Source organism: Mandrillus leucophaeus, unplaced genomic scaffold (assembly GCF_000951045.1).
Source record: "Mandrillus leucophaeus isolate KB7577 unplaced genomic scaffold, Mleu.le_1.0 Scaffold123, whole genome shotgun sequence".
Classification (NCBI taxonomy): domain Eukaryota; kingdom Metazoa; phylum Chordata; class Mammalia; order Primates; family Cercopithecidae; genus Mandrillus; species Mandrillus leucophaeus.
Window position 1 is genome coordinate 5,902,809 of NW_012100654.1, and position 20,896 is coordinate 5,923,704.

General features: G+C 34.0%; 1 protein-coding gene across 2 annotated transcripts in view; it reads right to left on the reverse strand.

The window, feature by feature from the left end:
* STXBP5L (syntaxin binding protein 5-like) overlaps positions 1-20,896 on the reverse strand; it is a 503,509-nt gene that overhangs the window by 112,222 nt on the left and 370,391 nt on the right. For both annotated transcript variants that reach the window (XM_011971605.1, XM_011971604.1), the window contains one exon: positions 1,740-1,805. In XM_011971605.1, the coding sequence (XP_011826995.1) occupies positions 1,740-1,805 (66 nt within the window). The remainder of the gene's footprint in view (positions 1-1,739; positions 1,806-20,896) is intronic.

Consider the following 20,896-nt stretch of genomic DNA (forward strand, 5'->3'; position numbering starts at 1 on the left):
AAACTACCATCAGAGTGAACAGGCAACCTACAGAATGGGAGAAAATTTTTGCAATCTACTCATCAGACAAAGGGCTAATATCCAGAATCTACAAATAACTCAAACAAATTTAGAAGAAGAAAAAAAACAACCCCATCAAAAAGTGGGTGACGGATATGAACAGATACTTCTCAAAAGAAGACTTCTATGCAGCTAACAGACACATGAAAAAATGCTCATCATCATTGGCCATCAGAGAAATGCAAATCAAAACCACAGTGATATACCATCTCACACCAGTTAGAATGGCGATCATTTAAAAGTCAGGAAACAACAGGTGCTGGAGAGGATATGGAGAGATAGGAACACTTTACACTGTTGGTGGGAGTGTAAACTGGTTCAACCACTGTGGAAGACAGTGTGGTGATTCCTCAAGGATCTAGAACTAGAAATACCATTTGACCCAGTCTTCCTATTACTGAGTATAGACCCAAAGGATTATAAATCATCCTACTATAAAGACACATGCACACGTAGGTTTATTGTGGTACTATTCACTAGCAAAGACTTGGAACCAACCCAACTGTCCATCAGTGATTGACTGGATTAAGAAAATGTGGCACATATACACCATGGAATACCATGCTGCCATAAAAAAGGATGAGTTCAAGTCCTTTGTAGAGACATGGATGAGGCTGGAAACCATCATTCTCAGCAAACCATTGCAAGAACAGAAAACCAAACACCGCATGTTCTCACTCATAGGTGGGAATTGAACAATGAGAACACTTGGACACAGGAAGGGGAACATCACACACCGGGGCCTGTCCTGGGGTTGGGGGATGGGCGAGGGATAGCATTAGGAGATATACCTAACGTAAATGATGAGTTAATGGGTGCAGTACACCAACATGGCACATGTATACATATGTAACAAACCTGCACATTGTGCACATGTACCCTAGAACTTAAAGTATAAAAATAATAAAAAATAATAAAAATAAAAATGAACTATAATTTCTTGTCTGTAAGAACAGATCTGTCATTCAGTAAAGACAAACCTAATTATTTTGGTGTTTAGAAACTTACACAAAACTATATATACATTATAGAAAAATCAGAATTATCAAATACATAAAAATTTAAAAAAACAGGCAAACCAATCATAATCCCACCACCCAAAAATAACTGTTTTTTTTTTTTTGACATACAGTACCTTAAAGATGTATCCCTGGGAATCTTATTCTTACATTTTAAATATATTTTAATGGGTACACACTTTGTCTTGATGTTTTGCTTCATATCATATTCTATTATCATTTTTCTTTGTCAATTAATGAATATACATGTTTCCAAACTGTGGTCCAGAGGAATGGTATCATTTGCTCCTGCATGTATACTGTATTTTTCCCACTAATTCAGCTCTGGCCAGAGGATGACAAGTTTCTGTATATTACCAATTTTTATTTGATACTTAGTAAGCATTATTAATGTATCTGCAAAATAACTTTCCTTTAAAATGTCTTTTAAAGTGTTGCACTTATACTTCTGATCTTAATTTTATTTTGAGATAAAAGTATTTTAAAAGACATTTATTCATATTTTATATTTGGAATCAAATTTGCTTACAGTAAATTTAATGAATGGAATTACACCTAATTACTAAAATTATAAATTTCACATTATAAAGATCATGAAAATAAAGCAATAGATTACTCCAGTGAACTACCAGAATCTTGAAAAATACCACTCACGTTTACCTGAGGTAGGAGACTTGCAGCGCTCAAGTTCTAGGGGAACTGGACTGTCATTCAGTTCAGTTAAACCTGAAAATACAATGAAAAAAATGAGATAAATTTTCCTAGTCTTTTGTAGGTTATTCTAATTTCTTAATTCCTACAAGTTTAAAAGGCTTTTTTTTTTCCATGTGAAAACTACTTTACCATGACCAAGTTATGTCAATTATTCTGAATTTTAAAATATTTTTATTAATTTTTTTTCTCTTTATAGAGATAGGGTCTCAGTATGTCGCCCAGGCTCATCTTGAACTCCTGGGCTCAAGCAATACTCCCACCTCACCTACCCAAAGTGTTGGGATTACAGGTGTGAGCCAACATGCCTGGCCTATTTTGAAAATTTGTTTAAACAAATGATACAGGAAAAAATAAGGAGCAGTAACTGATTGACACACAAGATTATTTAAACATGGATGGCACAAACATATAAAATCCTTTTTTTACTATTTTTATAAGAAATAGCTACTTTAATAAATGACCCAATTTTATCTGAAAATAGATAATAAATAATAAGAATTAGAAGGGGTTTTAACAATACCTAATCAAATATCCTCTCAGGCAATATGATTATTGGCTTTTAAAAGATCTTTAAAAACTGCTATGAATTCTAAATTTTGTATTTATTTATAAAAATGTAGTATTGTATATTACATACTGTGTTTTGTTCAATAGTATCAAATTCCTTATAATAAGCACTATATTTTTCTCTTTCTCATATTTCTTAATTTTTATTCTGCCACTTTTCTGACAAATGCAACAATAGACACACAGATTAATAAACATTTTATAATTCTCTGTACTTGCCAATCTGTATTTATATAGTATTTGTAAAATGTTCTTCACTATGGTTTTTCTATCTTTGTTATAAAGTCTCACAGACTTTCTTTTGTGAAATAAATATTCATAGTTTCTATTTTAATCTGTCTCCATGCTCAGAAACATTTGAGAGCTATTTTCAATGACCGAAATAATCTTTGTTCCTATTCTTTCCCATCACCCTCTTCTTTATACAATTTATAACAATAAGCTTGCGGTAGGTCCAAAAAAACCCAGAATTTTGAAACTGAAAGGTGCCTTGTGACAACGTAGCCCAACTCTTGTGTTTTATAAGTGAGAAACTGTAACTTCAAAGAGTTTAAGCTATTTATTCAAAGTCAGAGAAGTCAATAACAGAGCTTGAAAAGGACACAGGACTCAGATTTTTATATACTATCTTATTCTGCACTCATATTTCAATTGCTGATAGAGCACTGAATACCAACTCCAAAGCTTATTGTTTGCTCTATTTCTTTCTTCATTGAACATTATTTTCAAGACTTTCAATTTAATGCTCATCCAATTTTAAATTTCTGTTTATAATCATAGTACACATAATATTTGCTGATATAAATGTTACCATTAATCTGGAAATAGATATTCATCAAACTAAACTATGTTGAACACAGTCTTAACCCTAGATATACAAATTAGATAGGAAAAAGTTTGACTAAATAAGCAATAAATGTTAATCCACAGAGTTGCTATAAGAGTTTTCCAGGCACTCCTTGAAAGTGTACTGACTTTAACAGGCTTTGCTATCTGACAGCAAATTAGAAACTGCAAGTTATAAAGAGGAGGAGGCTGCTAGAACTAGAAACATTAAGAAAAGTAACGTGAAACAGTGAAAGAATGGGCAGAGAAAGGAAGTATAATGACTAGTGAGTGAGTGATCTAGGACCATTTAACAGAGGTAGGTGTTTTACAGATCTCTGAAAGGCTTTAAAGACATTATTGTAAGTTAAGTCAGTGAATCAAATCTATTGAATGGCTACTGTGCCACACGTTCTTTGTAGTAATAGTAATAACAGAAAGTGACATCTATTATTTTGTACCCAATCCTCTGCTAAATACTTTATATAAATTATCCTTTTCACACCTACCAATACAATGAGAGGGGTTTTAATATTAACCCAATCATACAGATAAGAAAACAAGGAAGAAAGGTTATTACATCAATTCTCCAAAGTTAAACAGCTAGGAGGTAGGATGGGATTTGGTCACTATAATATAGTTAGTAAGTAAGAAAGCATGATGCATATGTTAGAAAGAGTTTCATCAAAATTTTAAAATACAAAATTTGGTGGTTAAAGAGCTAAGCTCATTTGTCTGGAAAACACCATCATTTCTATTTCTGTACTGTCTATTGATTCTGTCATTTTCCCTAGCTCCTTCTGAATTCACCTACTTTCCTGATGAAGGTAGGAACTGAACTGAATATGGATCTAACAATAATAGTAAAACTACTTCCATGTGCCAATTTACAATGTGTCAAAACCCTAAAGCAAATAATTTTATAGTTATCATCATTAAATACTATATAGTTATTCAAAGCAATCATTATTTAAAAATAAACATTTTTTGTACTATAGAAGTAATGCTTTGTCCCTCTAGAAAACTTGGAAGATACAGAAAAGTGATGGAGGGGATTAAAAAATACACAATTTCATCATAACTTTGGCTTTTTTCTTCCTTCCTTTTTTTTTTGAAACAGAGTCTCACTCTGTAGCCCAGGCTGGAATGCACTGGTGCCATCTCAGCTCACTGCAACCTCCACCTCCTGGGTCTCAACCAATTCTCCTGCCTCAGCCTCTCAAGTAGCTGGGATTACAGGTGTGTGCCACCAAACCCAGCTAATTTTTATATTTTTAGTAGAGACAAGGTTTCACCATATTGGCCCGGCTGGTCTCGAACTCCTGACCTCAAGTGATCTGCCTGCCTTGGCCTCCCAAAGTGTTGGGATTACAGGTGTGAGCCATCATGCCTGGCCCCTTCCATGATGATTTTTAATCCAATAAAGACAGTTTCATATTCTGATTTCTCTAAATAACATTTATTTCATAAACAATTCCACCATTTAAAACATTTTATCAAATCATTATAAAGATATACCATACTTTTAATTTAACATTCCTCCATTGTGAAACATTTGGATTTTCCCATCTTTACTATACTAAATAATGCTACAATAAATACCTATATGTGAAAATCTTTGATTTGTTTTTGTTTTTCCCTTAAAGACTTCCATAATCTTTCCACTATGCTACGACAGGGGCTGTTCATTTTGCATTCTCCCTAGCAACTTACGGGAGTTCCAATTGCTCAATATCTCCACCAACACTAGGTAATATAGTCTCTTAAAATCTTAGTCCTTCTGGTCATAGTAGTATGTTATTATGATTTTAAATTTCTCTGATGACTATTGATAGTTGGAACATTTTCATGTGCTTATTGGCTAATCATATATCTTCATGATCCTATTCAACTCTTTGGCTTATTCTTTATGTTGGACTGCTTATATTTGTGTTATATAGTAGTAAGAATTCTTCATATATTTTAGGTAAGAATTATTAGTCAAAATAGGCATTATGAATATTTTCTTTCAGTATGTGATTTATCTTTTAATTTGCTTAATGGTGTTTTTCTTTTTTTTGAGACAGAGTCTTGCTCTGTTGCCCAGGCTGGAGTGCAGCAGGGCAATCTTGGCTCACTGCAACCTTCACCTCCCGGGTAAAAGTGATTCTCCTGCTTCAGCCTCCCAAATAGCTGGGATTACAGGTGCGGGCCACCGTGCCTGGCTAATTTTGGTATTTTTAGTGGAGACATGGTTTCACCATGTTGGCCAGGCTGGTCTCCAACTCCTGACCTCCAGTGATCCACCCGCCTTGGTCTCCCAAGGTGCTAGGATTACAGGCATAAACCACCATGCCTGGCCCTTTTTTTTTTTTTTTTTTTTTTTTGAGGTGGAGTCTCGCTCTGTTGCCCAGACTGGAGTGCAGTGGTGGAATCTCGGCTCACTGCAAGCTCCGCCTCCTGGGTTCACGCCATTCTCCTGCCTCAGCCTTTGGAGTAGAGTAGCTGGGACTACAGGCGCCCGCCACCACGCCCGGCTAATTTTTTGTATTTTTAGTATAGACGGGGTTTCACTGTGTTAGCCAGGTGGTCTGGATCTCCTCAAGATCTGTAATCTCATGGTCCGCCCGCCTCGTAAGCCACTGTGCCCGGCCCACGACTGGCCTCTTAATAGTGTCTTTTGATGAGCAGAAATTTAATTTACTTTAAGAACAATTCATTATTTTTACTGTAATTTCTTTTTGATTCCTGTCTAAGTAGTCAGTGCCAAACCTATGGTCATGAAGATATTATTCTTTGTTTTCTTCTAGAACTTTAAAAATGAGTCGTTGTGACATGAAGTAGGGATTAAAGTTCATTTTTCCTCCTATTTGTTTGCCCAGTTGTTCCACCATTATTTGTTAAAAAGACTTTCTTCATTGATTTTTATTGGTGCCTTTGTCAAAAACAAATTGGCCATACACGTGTGGATCTATTACTGGACTTTTTATTTTGTAATGATTGGTTTGTCTTTTTTTTTTAATTACCACACTATCATAATTAATGTAGTTTCAAGGCACATCTTGAAATCAGGTAGTGAAGTTCTCCAATTTTGTTCTTCTTTTCCAAGAGTGTTTTAGTTATTCCAGATCCTTTGTATTTCCATATAAATTTTAGAATCACTTTCTCAAGTTCTACAAATAATTGTTAGATTTTTTTTATAGGACTGTGATAAACATAGAGCTTAATTTGGTAGACGAAAGATCTTTTAAAAATTGAGTCTTCCAACCTGTAAACCTGGTATTCCCCTCCATTTAAATAATTTTTAAAATGTTTCTTTCTGCAATATTTTGGAGATTTTGGTATCGAGGTCTTCTACATAGCATTTTTCCAGTCATCTCATTCTTTTTTGATCTTCTGTCTAGTTATTGTATCTATTTTTAAAAGTGGAACTTTTGAAATTTCCAACAATTATCGTTGAATTTATCTTTTTGATCATGTTAGGCATTGCTTCACATATTTTGTAACTCTGTTATTTGGGACATATATGTTTATAATTATATCATCTTGATGGATTGACACTTTTATCATTATAAAAGGTCTCTTTTTATTCTAGTGACATTCTGCTTGCTTTAAAATCTATTTTTTCAAATGGTACTAGTATAGTAATTCCAGTTTTCTTATGGCTGTTGTTCATATGATCTTTTTCCATTCATTTTCAACCTATTTATACCTTTAAATCTAAAATCTCTCTTATAGACAGGATATAGTCAGATCTTGACTTTTTTTTAAAAACAGTCTCACAGTCTGTGTCTTTTGATTGGATTGTTTAATCCCTTAACATTTAATATTATCGATATGTTTGCATTACACTTGTCATTTTCCTTTTGGTTTTCTCTGTCTCATGTCTTTTTTTGATCCTCTAGTCCTCTTTCACTACTTTGGCATTAAGTGAATATTTTCTTGTGTGGCATTTTTTTCCTTTAATTAATCTTTCACCATATTTTGTGGAGTTTTCCTAGTGGAAAAACTTACCATATACATTAGAACTTACTGTATACATCTTATCGGAGTCTACTTCAGATGTATACTGACTTTATTCCAGTGAGATACAGAAATGTTCATTTTTAATAGCTGTATTCTCTCCTATGTGCCGTTATTGGTATACAAATTAAATCTATACATTTTATAAACCAATAAAACATTATAATTACTACTTTATATAATTTTATTTCTTTTATAAAAGCTAAGAAATAAGAAGAACAAGAATATATTTATAACCTTCTGATTTACCATTTTACCATTTTTTGTCCTCTTTATTTGTTCTGTTGAATCCAGGCTATCATCTGGAATAATCTGTTTACTCAAACACAACTTTCCTCTCACCCACTTCCTTTGTACTGTTATTGACAAATATATTTAATTTCTATATGTTGTAGCTCCCCAAATAACAATTATATATACATATGTTGTTTTATAAACTGCTTTAAAAATTAGCTGAGAGAAGAAATATGCATTTATATTCTTTCATAATTACATGGTTACCTTAACAATGCTCTTTGATCCTTTGTGTAGATTTAAATTACAATCTAGGTTCACTTTCTTTCAGCCTGAAAAACTTCCTTTAGTATTTCTTGTAAGGTGGCTCTGCTAGTAATAAATTCTCTCAGCCTTTGTTTACCTGACCATGTCTATTTCAGCTAATTTTTTGAAAAATACTTTTGCTGGATATAAAGTTTTTTTAAAAATTTAATTTTATTTTAAGTTCTGGGATACATGTGCAGGACATGCAGGTTTCTTATATAGGTAAACATGTGCCATGGTGGTTTGCTGCACTTATCAACCCATCACCTGGGCATTAAGCCCCACATGCATTAGTTATTTATCCTGATGCTCTCCCTCCCCCTGCCCCCACAACAGGCCCCAGTGTGTTGTTCCCCTCTGGATATAAGTTTCTTGAATGACAGTTTTTTCATTTGACCAATTTGAATATGTCATCCCATTCCCTTTTGGCCTCCATTGTTACTGATGAGCTGTTAATCTTGTTAAGAGTTCCATGTATGTGACAAGTCATTTTTCTCTTATTGCTTTCAAGATTTTCTTTTTGTTTTTGCCTTGAAGCATGTTTCAGTGTGTTTACTATGATGCATCTGGTTGTAGATATTTTTCCATTTATCTTCTCGGAGTTTATTGAACTTCTTAGATGTGTAGATTAATGCTTTTCATAAAATTTGGGAAGTTTTCAGTCATTATCTTTTCACATATTTTTCTCCTTTCTCTGTCTCTCCTTTCCTTCTGCTAATCCTAGTATGTATATGTTGGTGCCCTTAATTGTGTCCCATGTTTCTCTGAGGCTTTATTTTTCTTCACTTTTTTTTTCTCTCTGTCCTTCAGAATGCACTGTCTCTATCAATCTATTTTCAAGTTTACTTGTTGTTATTTTTGCTAGTTCAAATCTACTGTTGAGTCCCACTACTGAATTTTTCTTTTTCACTTACTGTACCTTTCAACTCCAGAATTTCCATTTGGTTCCTTTTGTAACTTCTATTTCTTTATTTGTGTTCTTGATTTGATGAGACATTGTCATCATAGCTTCCTTTACTTCTTTAAGCATAGTGTCTTTGAGTTCTTTAAGCATATTTATAATGGTGGTTTTGAGGTCTTGGTCTGTTCAATCCAACATCTGGGTCTTCTCACAGGAAATTTTTGTTGCCTTTTTTTCCCCTGTGAATGAGCCACACTTTGTTTCATTGCAAGTCTCATGATATTTTGTTGAGAACTGCATATTTTAGGTAATATATTGTAGCACTTCCAGGTACTGATGACTGATTCCTCTCTCTCCCCTCCAGTTTTTGCTGTTTGCTTATTTATTTATTTAGTGACTCGGCTAGACTATTTTCATGAGGTTTATTTCCTCTACATTGTGAAGATTTTGAGGTTGCTTCTCAGAAGGCACAGTATTCAGTGTATATACAGTCACTCTGGGATGGCAGTAATTTTAGCAGGGTTCTCTTTGACTATCTCCTTCATCTCTCTGTTAAGCTGTCTGCCTCTGTTAATATCATATACAGCTGTTACACTGCTGAATCACAGCTGGGTAATTGCTCTATTATTTTGTTGTTTTTAAAGCTTAGCATCCACGAAATGTTCTAGTATTTTTGACAGTACCCTGGGACATACATTGTACAGTATTCTGATCTAATTTAATTTGATAAGGGGTCATTTTTGAGGCTAGTCTTTGAGGTTTAAATCCCAGGAGGGCTCTTCTTAGCAGTCTCTTTCATTGGTTCTCACTGGTGAACTAGCTAACATATGGTATAGTTTGTTACCCCTAATTAAGAGGTGCTATCAATTACTTCCTCTCATTTCATTATCACCAAATTTCCCATTGGTTTTGAGAGCACAATTAGGCTTGAACTTTCCCACACTGTTTCGTGTAAGGCTAGTCACTTTGGGGAGGGCTTTGAAGCTCTCTATTCAGGTAGACTGCGTTTCTTTCCTGGACAAAACCTTTGAGCCACTAGTCTGGGCCCTGGGCAAAGGTGGTATCCTCTGGTCTTCTCAGCTTATCTTTTCTAGCATAAAACTTCTGCCCTATGAGCAAGATGGGGTAAGGGTAATCAGGGACTCAGTATTTATGGTACTGAGGTCTATGCATGGGGTAGAGCTTCTGTCCTGTGAGTGGGGGATGGGCAGAAGGGAGCCTCTGACCTCTTGATAACACTTCCCAGGAATTTGGTCTCTTCAACTTGGAGTTGGAGGGGATGAGAAATGCTGGCAACCTGGAAGGGGGAGAGGAATTAAGTGAGTTGTGGTTCAAGTGCCACAGACTCTCATTGTTTCTACCAAGTTTCAGTAGATTTTCTTGAATAAATATTTCTTCATTTGCTATATGCCCTTAGGAAAATTTCCGGAGATTGTACGTGGTTGTTTTTAAAATACCTTTCACAAATTATCCTTTTTCACTCAGGAATAGGTCCATGATACTCCTCAGGCTGCCAGCTGGAAGTCTATCCTGTACATGGTATTTTTTTAAAGTTCATTTCCAAATTGTTTGCTGTTATTTATATGGAAATATAATTAATTGTTGTCTACTGGCATGCATTCTTCAATCTTGCTAAATTCACTTATTATTTTTGTAGTTTCCTTTGGGTTTTCTACCTACACCATCATACCATTGGCAAGTAAAGAGAGTTTTAAATTTTCTTTCTAATCTTTAGGCATATAATTTTTTAATCTTGCTTTTTGTCCTTACTAGGTTATCAACTGCAATGTTGAATAAAAGTGATGATAGTAAACATCCTCTTCTGGTTACTGATTCTAAAAAAAAAATTCAGTATTTCACAATCAAGTATGATGCTGTAGATTTTTCTTAGTAGGATTTATTCTATTGAGGAAATATTCTTCTATTCTTGTTTTGTTAAGGATTTTTATTTTAAAATATTTAATTTTGTCAAATGTTTTCACATGTATTGAGATGATTGTATTATTTTCTCCTTTATTATGTTAATCAGTATTTTACATTCATTGATTTTCAAATTTTAAACTTGCATTCCTGGGATAAATCCACCTTGGTTATGATGCTTTATCTTTCTTTTATATGTTTGTCTTCCATTTGCTAATATTTTATTTCTGATTTTTGCATCTAGTTCCATAAACGAGACTGACTTGTACTTTTATTGTACTGTCTTTGTCAAGTTTTAGTTATCAACATTGTGCTGGTTTCAGATAAACAGTTGGAAAGATTTCCTTCTTCTTATATTTCCTGGAAGAATTTGCATAAGATTGGTGTTACTTCTTCCTTAAATCTTTGATAGGGTTAACAAGTGCAGCCATCTGGGGCTTGTAGTTTTCTTCGTTGTGGGTATTTAATTTTGAATTCAAAAATTTTCATGATAGGAGTTACTTATACTTTCCAATGTGTTTGGTGTTAGATTTGGTAAGTTCTGTCTTTCAAGGGATCTCTTAATTTCATCTAAATTGCCAGTTTCTGGGAATAGAGTTAATAATCTTACTTTATTATCTTTCATGTCTGTAGAATCCACAGTAATGCTTTTTTTTTTCCACTCCTGGTATTACTTTGTTTCTTTTTTCTGGATCAGTGTTGTTAGGGTTTTATATAACATTTTTGAAGAACTGTTTTGGGGTTTTGTTGATCTACTCTGGTTTGAGCTCCATTTCATTCATTTTTGATGATTATTATTTCCTTTACATTGAGTGGTTTTCATTGCTCTTACTTTTTAATGTCTTAAGAGCTTTAGATCATGAAGTTGAGATTTTAAAAAAATCTAACATAGCATCTAACGTTCTAAATTTTCCTCTAGGCACTGCTTCAGTAGCATCTCATTAAGTTTGATATGTTATGTCTGTACTTTCACTGAGTTCAAAAATATTTTAAAATTCCCTTTGTAATTTCTTTTTTAAGCTATAAGCTATTTAGAGATGTGTTGCTTAATTTTCAAGTATTAGGGAATTTTATACATATTGTTGATTCCTAATTTAATTCCTTTTGTGGCCAGAGAACGTATTCTACTTAATGTCAATTATTTGTAATTTATTATAACTTGTTTTATCGCCCAGTCTATCCTTATGAACGTTACATGTTTACATGAAAATAATTTGTATTTTCAATTGCATTGTGTAGGTGTGTATGTAATTTGATCAATTTGGTAAAGAGAGTTGCTTTAGTTTTTTATAACCTTACCAATTTTTGTCTATTTGTTCTGTCAATTACTAAAGAGAAATGATGCATTTCCATCAATGATGGTAGCATTGTCTATTTCTAGGTTTGACAGTTTTTGCTTCATATATTTTGAATATTTCTTATTAGGTTTATGCAAGTATGTAGGATTTTTAAATCATTCTGGTCATTTATTTTATTAATTTGAACTGTTTCTCTATCTCCTTACCTTGAAGTCTACTTCATCTAATATTAATATAGCCATATCAGCTTTCTTGGTGTTAGTGTTTTCATGGAATTCTTTTCCCCTTCTTTGACTTTCAACCTATTTATGTTTCTATAATTAACGTGCATCTTTTATAAACAGTATATACACTGTTTTTGGTATTTGTTTCTTTTTAATCTTATCTCAGAAGCTCTTTTTCTTTTTTTGGAATGTTTACTCTATTAACATTTAATATAATCTTTATGGGGTTAAGTTTACGTCTATCATCTTTCTAATTGTTTTCAATTTGTCCCCTCAGTTCTATTTTTTTTTTTTTTTTTTACTGTTCCTCATTTCTGTCTTTCGAGAAAATAAAATATACTTAGTATTCCATTTTACCATCTCTTTGGCTTCTTAGCTACACCTCTCTGTTTTATTTTCTTTAATGGTTGTTCTAGGGACTATAATGTGCATCTATTTGTTAGATTCATTACAGTCTATCTTTAATTATTCTTACATCACTTCTCCTATGTTTAAAAAAGCAGTATAATTCTGTATACTTCTCTTCTATACTTTGTGTTACTGTTGTCATACATTCTACTTCCACATGTTATAAATCCCATAATACATTGTTACTTCTGAAAAAGTAACAAAGAATTTAAGGAAAGACAAAATACCTTTTTATATTTACCCACATATTTATTATTTCTAGTGCTTTTCATTCTTACCTGTATTCATAATTTTCCATCTTTTTTTTCATCTGCTTTAAAAATTTTCTTTATTGCTTATAGTACAGATCTGTTAATTCATGTACTTTCATTTTTGAATGATATTTTTGCTAGATATAGAATTCTGGATTGACAATTATTTTTCTCTAGCACTTAAAAGATGTCATTATGTTGTCTCTAGCTTCAATTATTTCTGATGGAAAAAATCACTCTTTATTCATATTGTTCCCTTGTATTTGTGTATGTGTGTATGTTTCTGTACTGCTTTTAAGATTTTCTCTTATATGTTAGTTTTAGTAGTTTGACTATAAAGTCTTAAGTGTGGTTTTCTTATATATCTATATATGTGTGTGTGTGTGTGTGTGTGTGTGTGTATATATATATATATATTTTTTTTTTTGAGATGGGGTCTCTGTTGCCCAGGCCGGAGTACAGTGCGGCAATCAAGGCTCACTGCAACCTCTGCCTCCCAGTTCAGGTGATCCTCTAACCTCAGCCTCGCAAGTAGCTGGGACCATAAGTGCATGGCCAGCTAATTTTTTGTAGTTTTTGGTAGAGACAGGGTTTCACCATGTCAGTCTGGTTGGTCTTGAACTCCTGAGTTCAAGTGATCCGCCTGCCTCAGCCTCCCAAAGTACTGGGATTACAAGCATGAACCACCATGCCCAGCCCTTTTGTATTTTTCTAGTTTAGGGTGTTCTGAGCTTCTTGGATCTTTAAGTTGATGTTTTTCATCAAATTTGGAAAAAATTTCAGCCAAAGTCACTGCTATCCATTTAGCTTAATTATTATTATTTTTTAACTCTGCTTCTGTTTGGATCATTTCTACTGACCTGTATTCAAGTTAACTGATAGTTCCTACTACTGTGCAATATATTGTTAAAGCAATCATGTGAACTTTTGTTTTTGAAAGGAATGCCTTTTATTCAAAAAGTCCAATTTAGGTTCCTTGGTACTAAGTATAAAGGGTGCCTTGACCTTTCCATAAAAACGTTTAAATGTTACTGTCTCTGAAAAAACAGTTTTAGAATATGAAACCTTTATCCTCAAGATTTCTATGAATACGAAACCCTCAAGGAGGAAAAACATCACCAGCTCAATTATTTCTATAAAATATCTTCCTTGTTTGCTTTTCATGTTGCTATGGGAAAAGATAACAATACTGTTTTAAAAAATGACAACGATAGATGATTTCATGAAACTTGCTTTTGATTTTTTGTCTACCTAATGCCTCAATTCAGAGGTCAAAGATGAATATAGGATTATATATTGTCCTTCCATGTTGATGGTTATAAGATCTGCTAGGAGAGCAAATACAGTTGAAAAGATGCTGTTGGTGATTATTACCCTACACTGAGTTCACAAAGGTTCTTATAATTAGGAGAGGAAGCCAAAAGACACTTAACTCTACATATATAATCAACACATATATTCAATGGTAAAAAACACACAACATGAAATCTACTTTCTAAATAAAATTTTAACTGTACATTACAGTATTGTTTACCATATTCATACTGTTGTACAGCAGATATTTAGAACTTATTCATCTCGTATAACTGAAACTGTGTATCCACTGAAGAGCAGCTCTCCATTTTTCTCTCTCCACAGATCCTGGCAATCATTCTTCTACCTTCTGCTTCTGTGAGTTTGACTATTTTAGATATACGCCATGTAAGTAGAATCATATAGTATTTGTCCTTCTATGACTGGCTTATTTCATCTAGTGTAATGTCCTGAAGGCTCATCATGTTGTAGAATATGACAAGATTTTCTTCTTCTTGAAGGCTAATATTCCATTGTATGTATGTACCACATTTTCTTTATTTATTCATCTGTCTGCAGATATTTAGGTTGTGTAGAAGGTTTTAGTTTGATGCGGTATCACTTACGTATTTTTGCCTTTATTACCTATGTCTTTCATGTCATATTCAAGAATTCATTGCTAGGACCAATGTTATGAAGCTCTTCACCCATATTTTCTTCTGGAAGTTTTACAGTTTTAGGTTTTACATTTAATTTTTAAATGTATTTTGAATTTATTGTCACATATTATGTAACATAATACAAATAGCCAATAGTTATACAAAAATAACATCACTAATCAACATCACTAATTATCAGGGAAATGCAGAAGAAACTACAATGAGATATCACCTCATACCTGTTAGGATGGCCATTATAAAAAACAAAACAAACAAACAAAAACAGAAAATAACAAGTGTTGATGAGGATGTGGAGAAATTGGAATCATTGTGCACTGTTGGTGGGAATGTAAAATGGTACAGCTGCGATGGAAAACGGCACTAAGGTTCATCAAAAAATGAAAAATAGAATCCATATAGTCTACACTTTAAAACTTTTTCTTACTAAATTATTATTTACCATTATGTTCTAAATGTTTTCAATTTGATTTCACATTTCGGCCAGATAATATTTTGTTGTAGAAATACATTGTAGATGTAGGTGTCAGTAGACTATCCCTACTCTTCAGTTGTGGCAATCAAAAAGTCCACAGACATTGCCAAATATCCCTGGGGGACAATATCACGCCTAGTTGAGAGCCTGTTTTATTTATTTATTGCTTATTTATTTATTTATTTATTTGAGATGAAGTCTCACTCTGTTGCCCAGGCTGGAGTGCAGTGGCGTGATCTCGGCTCACTGCAAGCTCCGCCTCCCGGGTTCATTCCATTCTCCTGCCTCAGCCTCCCGAGTAGCTGGGACTACAGGCACCTGCCACCACGCACGGTTAATTTTTTGTAATTTTTTTTTTTTTTTTGGTAGAGACGAGGTTTCACCGTGGTCTCAATCTCCTGACCTCGTGATACGCCCTTCTGACTCACAATGAGATTACTCTTAACTAACGTTAAGAACATTCACACATACTGCTAAGTAGTATCTCCCGTATTTTGTATGTTTTTGTTGATTTTTGTAAGTTCAAAGATAGAAACGTATTTTTTCCTACTAATTACAATTCAGTGTAGTTGATTTTCAATACAAAGCTTTGTAGTAAGAAATCTACACTGTAAAACTGATTTTAAAAGAAAAACAAACCTACTAAAATACTGAACTGAAAATCAGATATAACAATCACTTGTTTCATCTCTCATTGAAACAATGTACTTTTCAATGTATCTCTTCATTCTGTAGCTCTCTCATTTCTTTTAAAAAGTCTGTCTATAATAACAGACAAAGCCTCCTATTAAATATCAGTCCTTGTACCTGTGCTCTGATTCCCATTCCTTCTCACTTTCTTAAGAGTTTTATTCCTTTAGTTATCCCCTCTCTCGCTTATTCTCAATCTCTTTTTCTATGGATCATTCTATAGTCACATAAATTAAAAATATGCTCCTTTCTCTAAAATTTAAAAAACTCCAAACTGCTCCTTTTAACATCTTACTCCAATCCAGGTATTAATCTATTTTTTGGCACCCCTTCATAACCAAATATCTTTAAAGAGGTATTCAGTTGTGCTGTTTCCTCACCTGCTGCTCTCCAGTTTAACAATATTTTGGCTTCTATATCATTGCTTTTCTAAAATTGCTTTTTAAAGGGTCACTAACAACTTTCGCAGAGCCAGACACACTCTAATCACTTTTCTGAACCTATCCTACTTAGCTTATCTGTAGCATCTGATGGAGTTTACTACTTCTTGAAACATTCCCCAGTTTTTGTTTGTTTGTTTGTTTTCTCTTCTGTGAAGGTCTTTTCCTTTTTCTTTTCTCCCCGGCAACTCCTCTTCTTCCTGAAATTAAATGTCAAATTCCTGACATGTCTATCCACAAGTCTCCTTTTCTTCCCTACTTCCTTCTGTCTCTCTCTCGCTTTCTCTTTTTCTCTCTTGTCATCTTCCTTCTCCGCTTCCTCCTTCCCCTCCTCTTCTTCTAGGTAATTTCATTTATTCCCATGCCATTATATACCACCTATATGCTACAGACTCAAATTACTGCCCTAGACCTCTCATCTGATATTTACACTTACTTGTCCACTTGACATCTCCATTTATACAAAAGACATAATAAAATTTAGCATGTCTAAAACTGAACTCTTTATTTCCTACCACCACATGCCCCCTCCTATCTCAAACTTCTTCACCTTTGTGAAAAATATCATCACAATCAGTGGCTCAAGCCAAAATCTGGGAATAATCTTTGATTCCACTCTCTTATCTCTCACATTGAATTATAATCAGTAGCTCTGTAAATGCTAATGATTTCTGAATCTATCCTTTTTTCTCCCACAGCATCGCTATCACCCTAATCAAGGCCACCTTCATTTCCTGCTGGAGTGCAATACTCGCCTTCTAATGGGTACACCAGCTTGCTTTCCTTTTTGGTTCCACAATATTTTCTTCACACAGCAGTGTGGATATTTTTAGTCATAAATCAAAGCATATCATTCCCCTGCTTAAATTAAAATAGAATTTCTTATAATTACTTCGGAAGCTTTTATGATCGTGTCCTTACTCATCTCTACAACAAAATCTTCACTTATTTTTTCTCTTCTGCACAACACTGTCAGCTTCCTTGCATTCTTTCTGTTTCTAGATGATATAGTTAAGCCCTTTACCATCTTAGAACCTTCTATTTCATTTATTTATTTATTTTTTGAGGCAGAGTTTTGCTCTTGTTGCCCAGGCTGGAGTGCAATGGCACCATCTCGGCTCACTGTAACCTCTGCCTCCCAGGTTCAAGCGATTCTCCTGCCTCAGTCTCCCAAGTAGCTGGGATTACAGGCGCCCACCAATACACCCGGCTAACTTTTTGTATTTTTAGTAGAGACAGGGTTTCACCATATTGGCCAGGCTGGTCTCGAACTCCTGACCTCAGGTGATCCGCCTGCCTCGCCCTCCCAAAGTGATGGGATTACAGGCGTGAGCCACGGCGCCCGGCCTATAACCTTCTTATAAGCTGTTCACTCTGTCTGGAATGTGCTGTTCCCTGCTCTTCTTTGTGTTAGTTCTTCTTTTGAAAAATAGGCTTGTTAAGGTTTAATTAATATGTTTATAAAATGTACTATTGGAATACATTTTGACATACGTATACATCCATAAAACCATCTCTGCAATTAACATAATAAACACATTTGTCATGCCCAAGAGTTTCTTTGTGCCCTCTTGTAACCCTCTCTTCCAGCCCTCATCACATGTGTCCCTTCCCATTCCCAGGCAATTACTAATCTACTTTCTGACACTATGCATTTGTTTTCATTTCCTGGAATTCTGTATAAATGGAATCATACAGTAATGTGTCCTTTTTTTCCTGATTATTTTTACTCACTACAATTATTTTGGATTCATCCATGTTGTAGCATTTATCAATAGTATATTCCCTTTTATTGTGGAGTAGAGCACCATTGTTTGGATTTGCCAGAATTTGTTTATCCATTTACTTAACAAAAATTTGAGTTGTTTTAGTTTTTAAAAATTTTTTAATTTTTTTCATTTTAATAGGTTTTTGGGTAACAAGTCGTGTTTATTTACATGGATAAGTAATGGTGATTCCTGAGATTTTAGTGCACCCATAACCAAGCAGTGTGCACTGTACCCAATGTGTCGTCTTTTATCCCTCACCTGCCTCTCACCCTTTTCCTTGAGTCCCCAAAGTCCATAGTATCATTCTTATGTCTTTACATCCTCATAGCTTAGCTCCCACTTATAAGTGAGAACTTACAATGTTTGGTTTTCCATTCCTGAGTTACTTCACTTAGAATAATGGTCTCCAGCTCCATCCAGGTTGCTGCAAATGCTATTATTTCATTACTTCTTATGGCTGAGTAGTATTCCATGATATATCACATTTTCTTTATCCACTTGTTGATTGATGGGCATTTGGTTGGTTCCATATTACTGCAATTGTGAATTGTGCTGCTATAAACATGCATGTGCAAGTGTCTTTTTCATATAATGACTTCTTTTCCTCTGGGTAGATACCCAGTGGTGAGATTGCTAGATCAAATGGTAGATCTACTTTTGTTTCTTTAAGGGATCTTCATACTGTTTTCCATAGTAGTTGTAGTAGTTTACATTCCCACTAGCAGTGTGAAAGGGTTCCCTTTTCACTATATCCACGCTAACATGTATTATTTTTGATTTTTAAGTTATGGCCATTCTTGCAGGAGAAAGATGGTATTGCATTGTGGTTTTGATTTGCATTTCCCTGATAATTAGTGATGCTGAGCATTTTTACATGTTTTTTGGCCATTTGTATATTTTCTTTTGAGAATTGTCTATTCATGTCTTTAATCCACTTTTTGATGGAGTTATTTGATTTTTTTCCTCACTGATTTGAGTTCCTTATAGATTCTAGATATTAGTCCTTGTCAGATGCATAGTTTGTGAAAATTTTCTCCCACTCTATGGGCTGTCTGTTTACTGATTATTTATTTTGCTGTGAGGAAGTTTTTAGTTTAATTAAGTTCCATCTATTTATCTTTGTTTTTGCTGCATTTGGTTTTGGGTTGTTGGTCATAAAGTCTACGTTTAAATCAATGTCTAGACAGGTTTTTCCAATGTTATCTTCAGAATTTCTATAGTTTCAGGTCTTAGATTTAAGTCTTTGATTCATCCTGAGTTGATTTTTGTATTAGGGGAGAGATGATGATTCAGTTTCATTTTTCTACATGTGGCTTGTCAATTATGCCAGGATCATTTATTAAATAGGGTGTCCTTTCCCCACTTTATATTATTGTTCGCTTTGTTGATCAGTTGGCTGCAAGTATTTGTCTTTATTTCTGGGCTCTCTATTTTGTTCCATTGGTCCATGTGCCTCTCTTTATATCAGTACCATGAGGTTTTGGTAACGATAGCTTTGTAGTGTAGTTGAAGTCAAGAAATGTGATGCCTCCAGATTTTTTCTTTTTGCTTCATCTTGCTTTGACTATGTGGGCTTTTTTGGTTCTGTGTGAATGAATTTTAGAATTGTTTTTTCTAGTTTTGTGAAGAATAATGATGGTATTTTGATGGAAATTCCATTGAATTTGTAGATTACTTTTGATAGTATGGTCATTTTCACAATATTGATTCTACCCATCCACGAGCATGGCATGTATTTTCATTTTTTTGTGTTGTCCATTATTTATTTCAGCAGTGTTTTGTAGTTTTCCTTGTAAAGATCTTTCACCTCCTTAGTTAGGTAAATTCCTAAGTATTTTATTTTATTTCATTATAGCTGTCGTAAAAGGAGTTGAGTTCTTAATTTGATTCTCAGCTTTGTCATTGTTGGTATATAGCAGTGCTATTGATTTGTGTACATTGATTTTGTATCCTAAAACTTTACCAAATACACTTATCAGATCTATGTGCTTTTTGGATGTGTCTTTAGGGTATTCTAGGCATACAATCATATCATTGGCAAACAGCGACAGTTGGATTTCCTCTTTACTGATTTGTATGCCCTTTATTTATTTATTTTGTCTGGTTGTTGTGGCTAAGACTTCCAGTACTGTGTTGACTAGAAGTGGTGAAAGTAGGCATCTTTGTTCTTTTCTAATTCTCAGGAGAAATGTTTTCAGCTTTCCCCCATTCTGTATAATGTTGGCTGTAAATTTGTCATAGATGGCTTTTATTACCCTTAGTTGTTTTCCTTCTATGCTGATTTTGCTGAGGGTTTTAATCATAAAGTGATGATGAATTTTATCAAATGCATTTTCTGCATCTATTGACATGATCATATGACTTTAAATTTTGTTTATGTGATATACCACATTTATTGACTTGTGTATGTTAAACCATCCCTGCATCCCTGGTATGAAACCCACTTGATTGTGGTAGATCATCTTCTTGATATGCTGTTAGATTTGGTTAGCTAGTATTTTGTTGAGGATTTTTGCACCTACATTCATCAGGGATATCAGTCTGTAGTTTTCTTTTTTTGTTATATCCTTTCTTGGTTTTGGTATTAGGGTGATATTGGCTTCATAGAATGATTTGGGGGAGGATTCCCTCTTTCTCTATCTTTTGGAATAGTTTCAAATATTTTCAATGGGATTGGTACTAATTCTTTTTTGAATGTCTGATAGAATTCAGCGGTGAATCCATCTGGTCCTGGACTTTCTTTTGTTGACAATTTTTAAAATTACCATTTCAATCTCACTGCTTGTTATTGGTTGGTTCAGAGTTTCTATTTCTTCTTGGTTT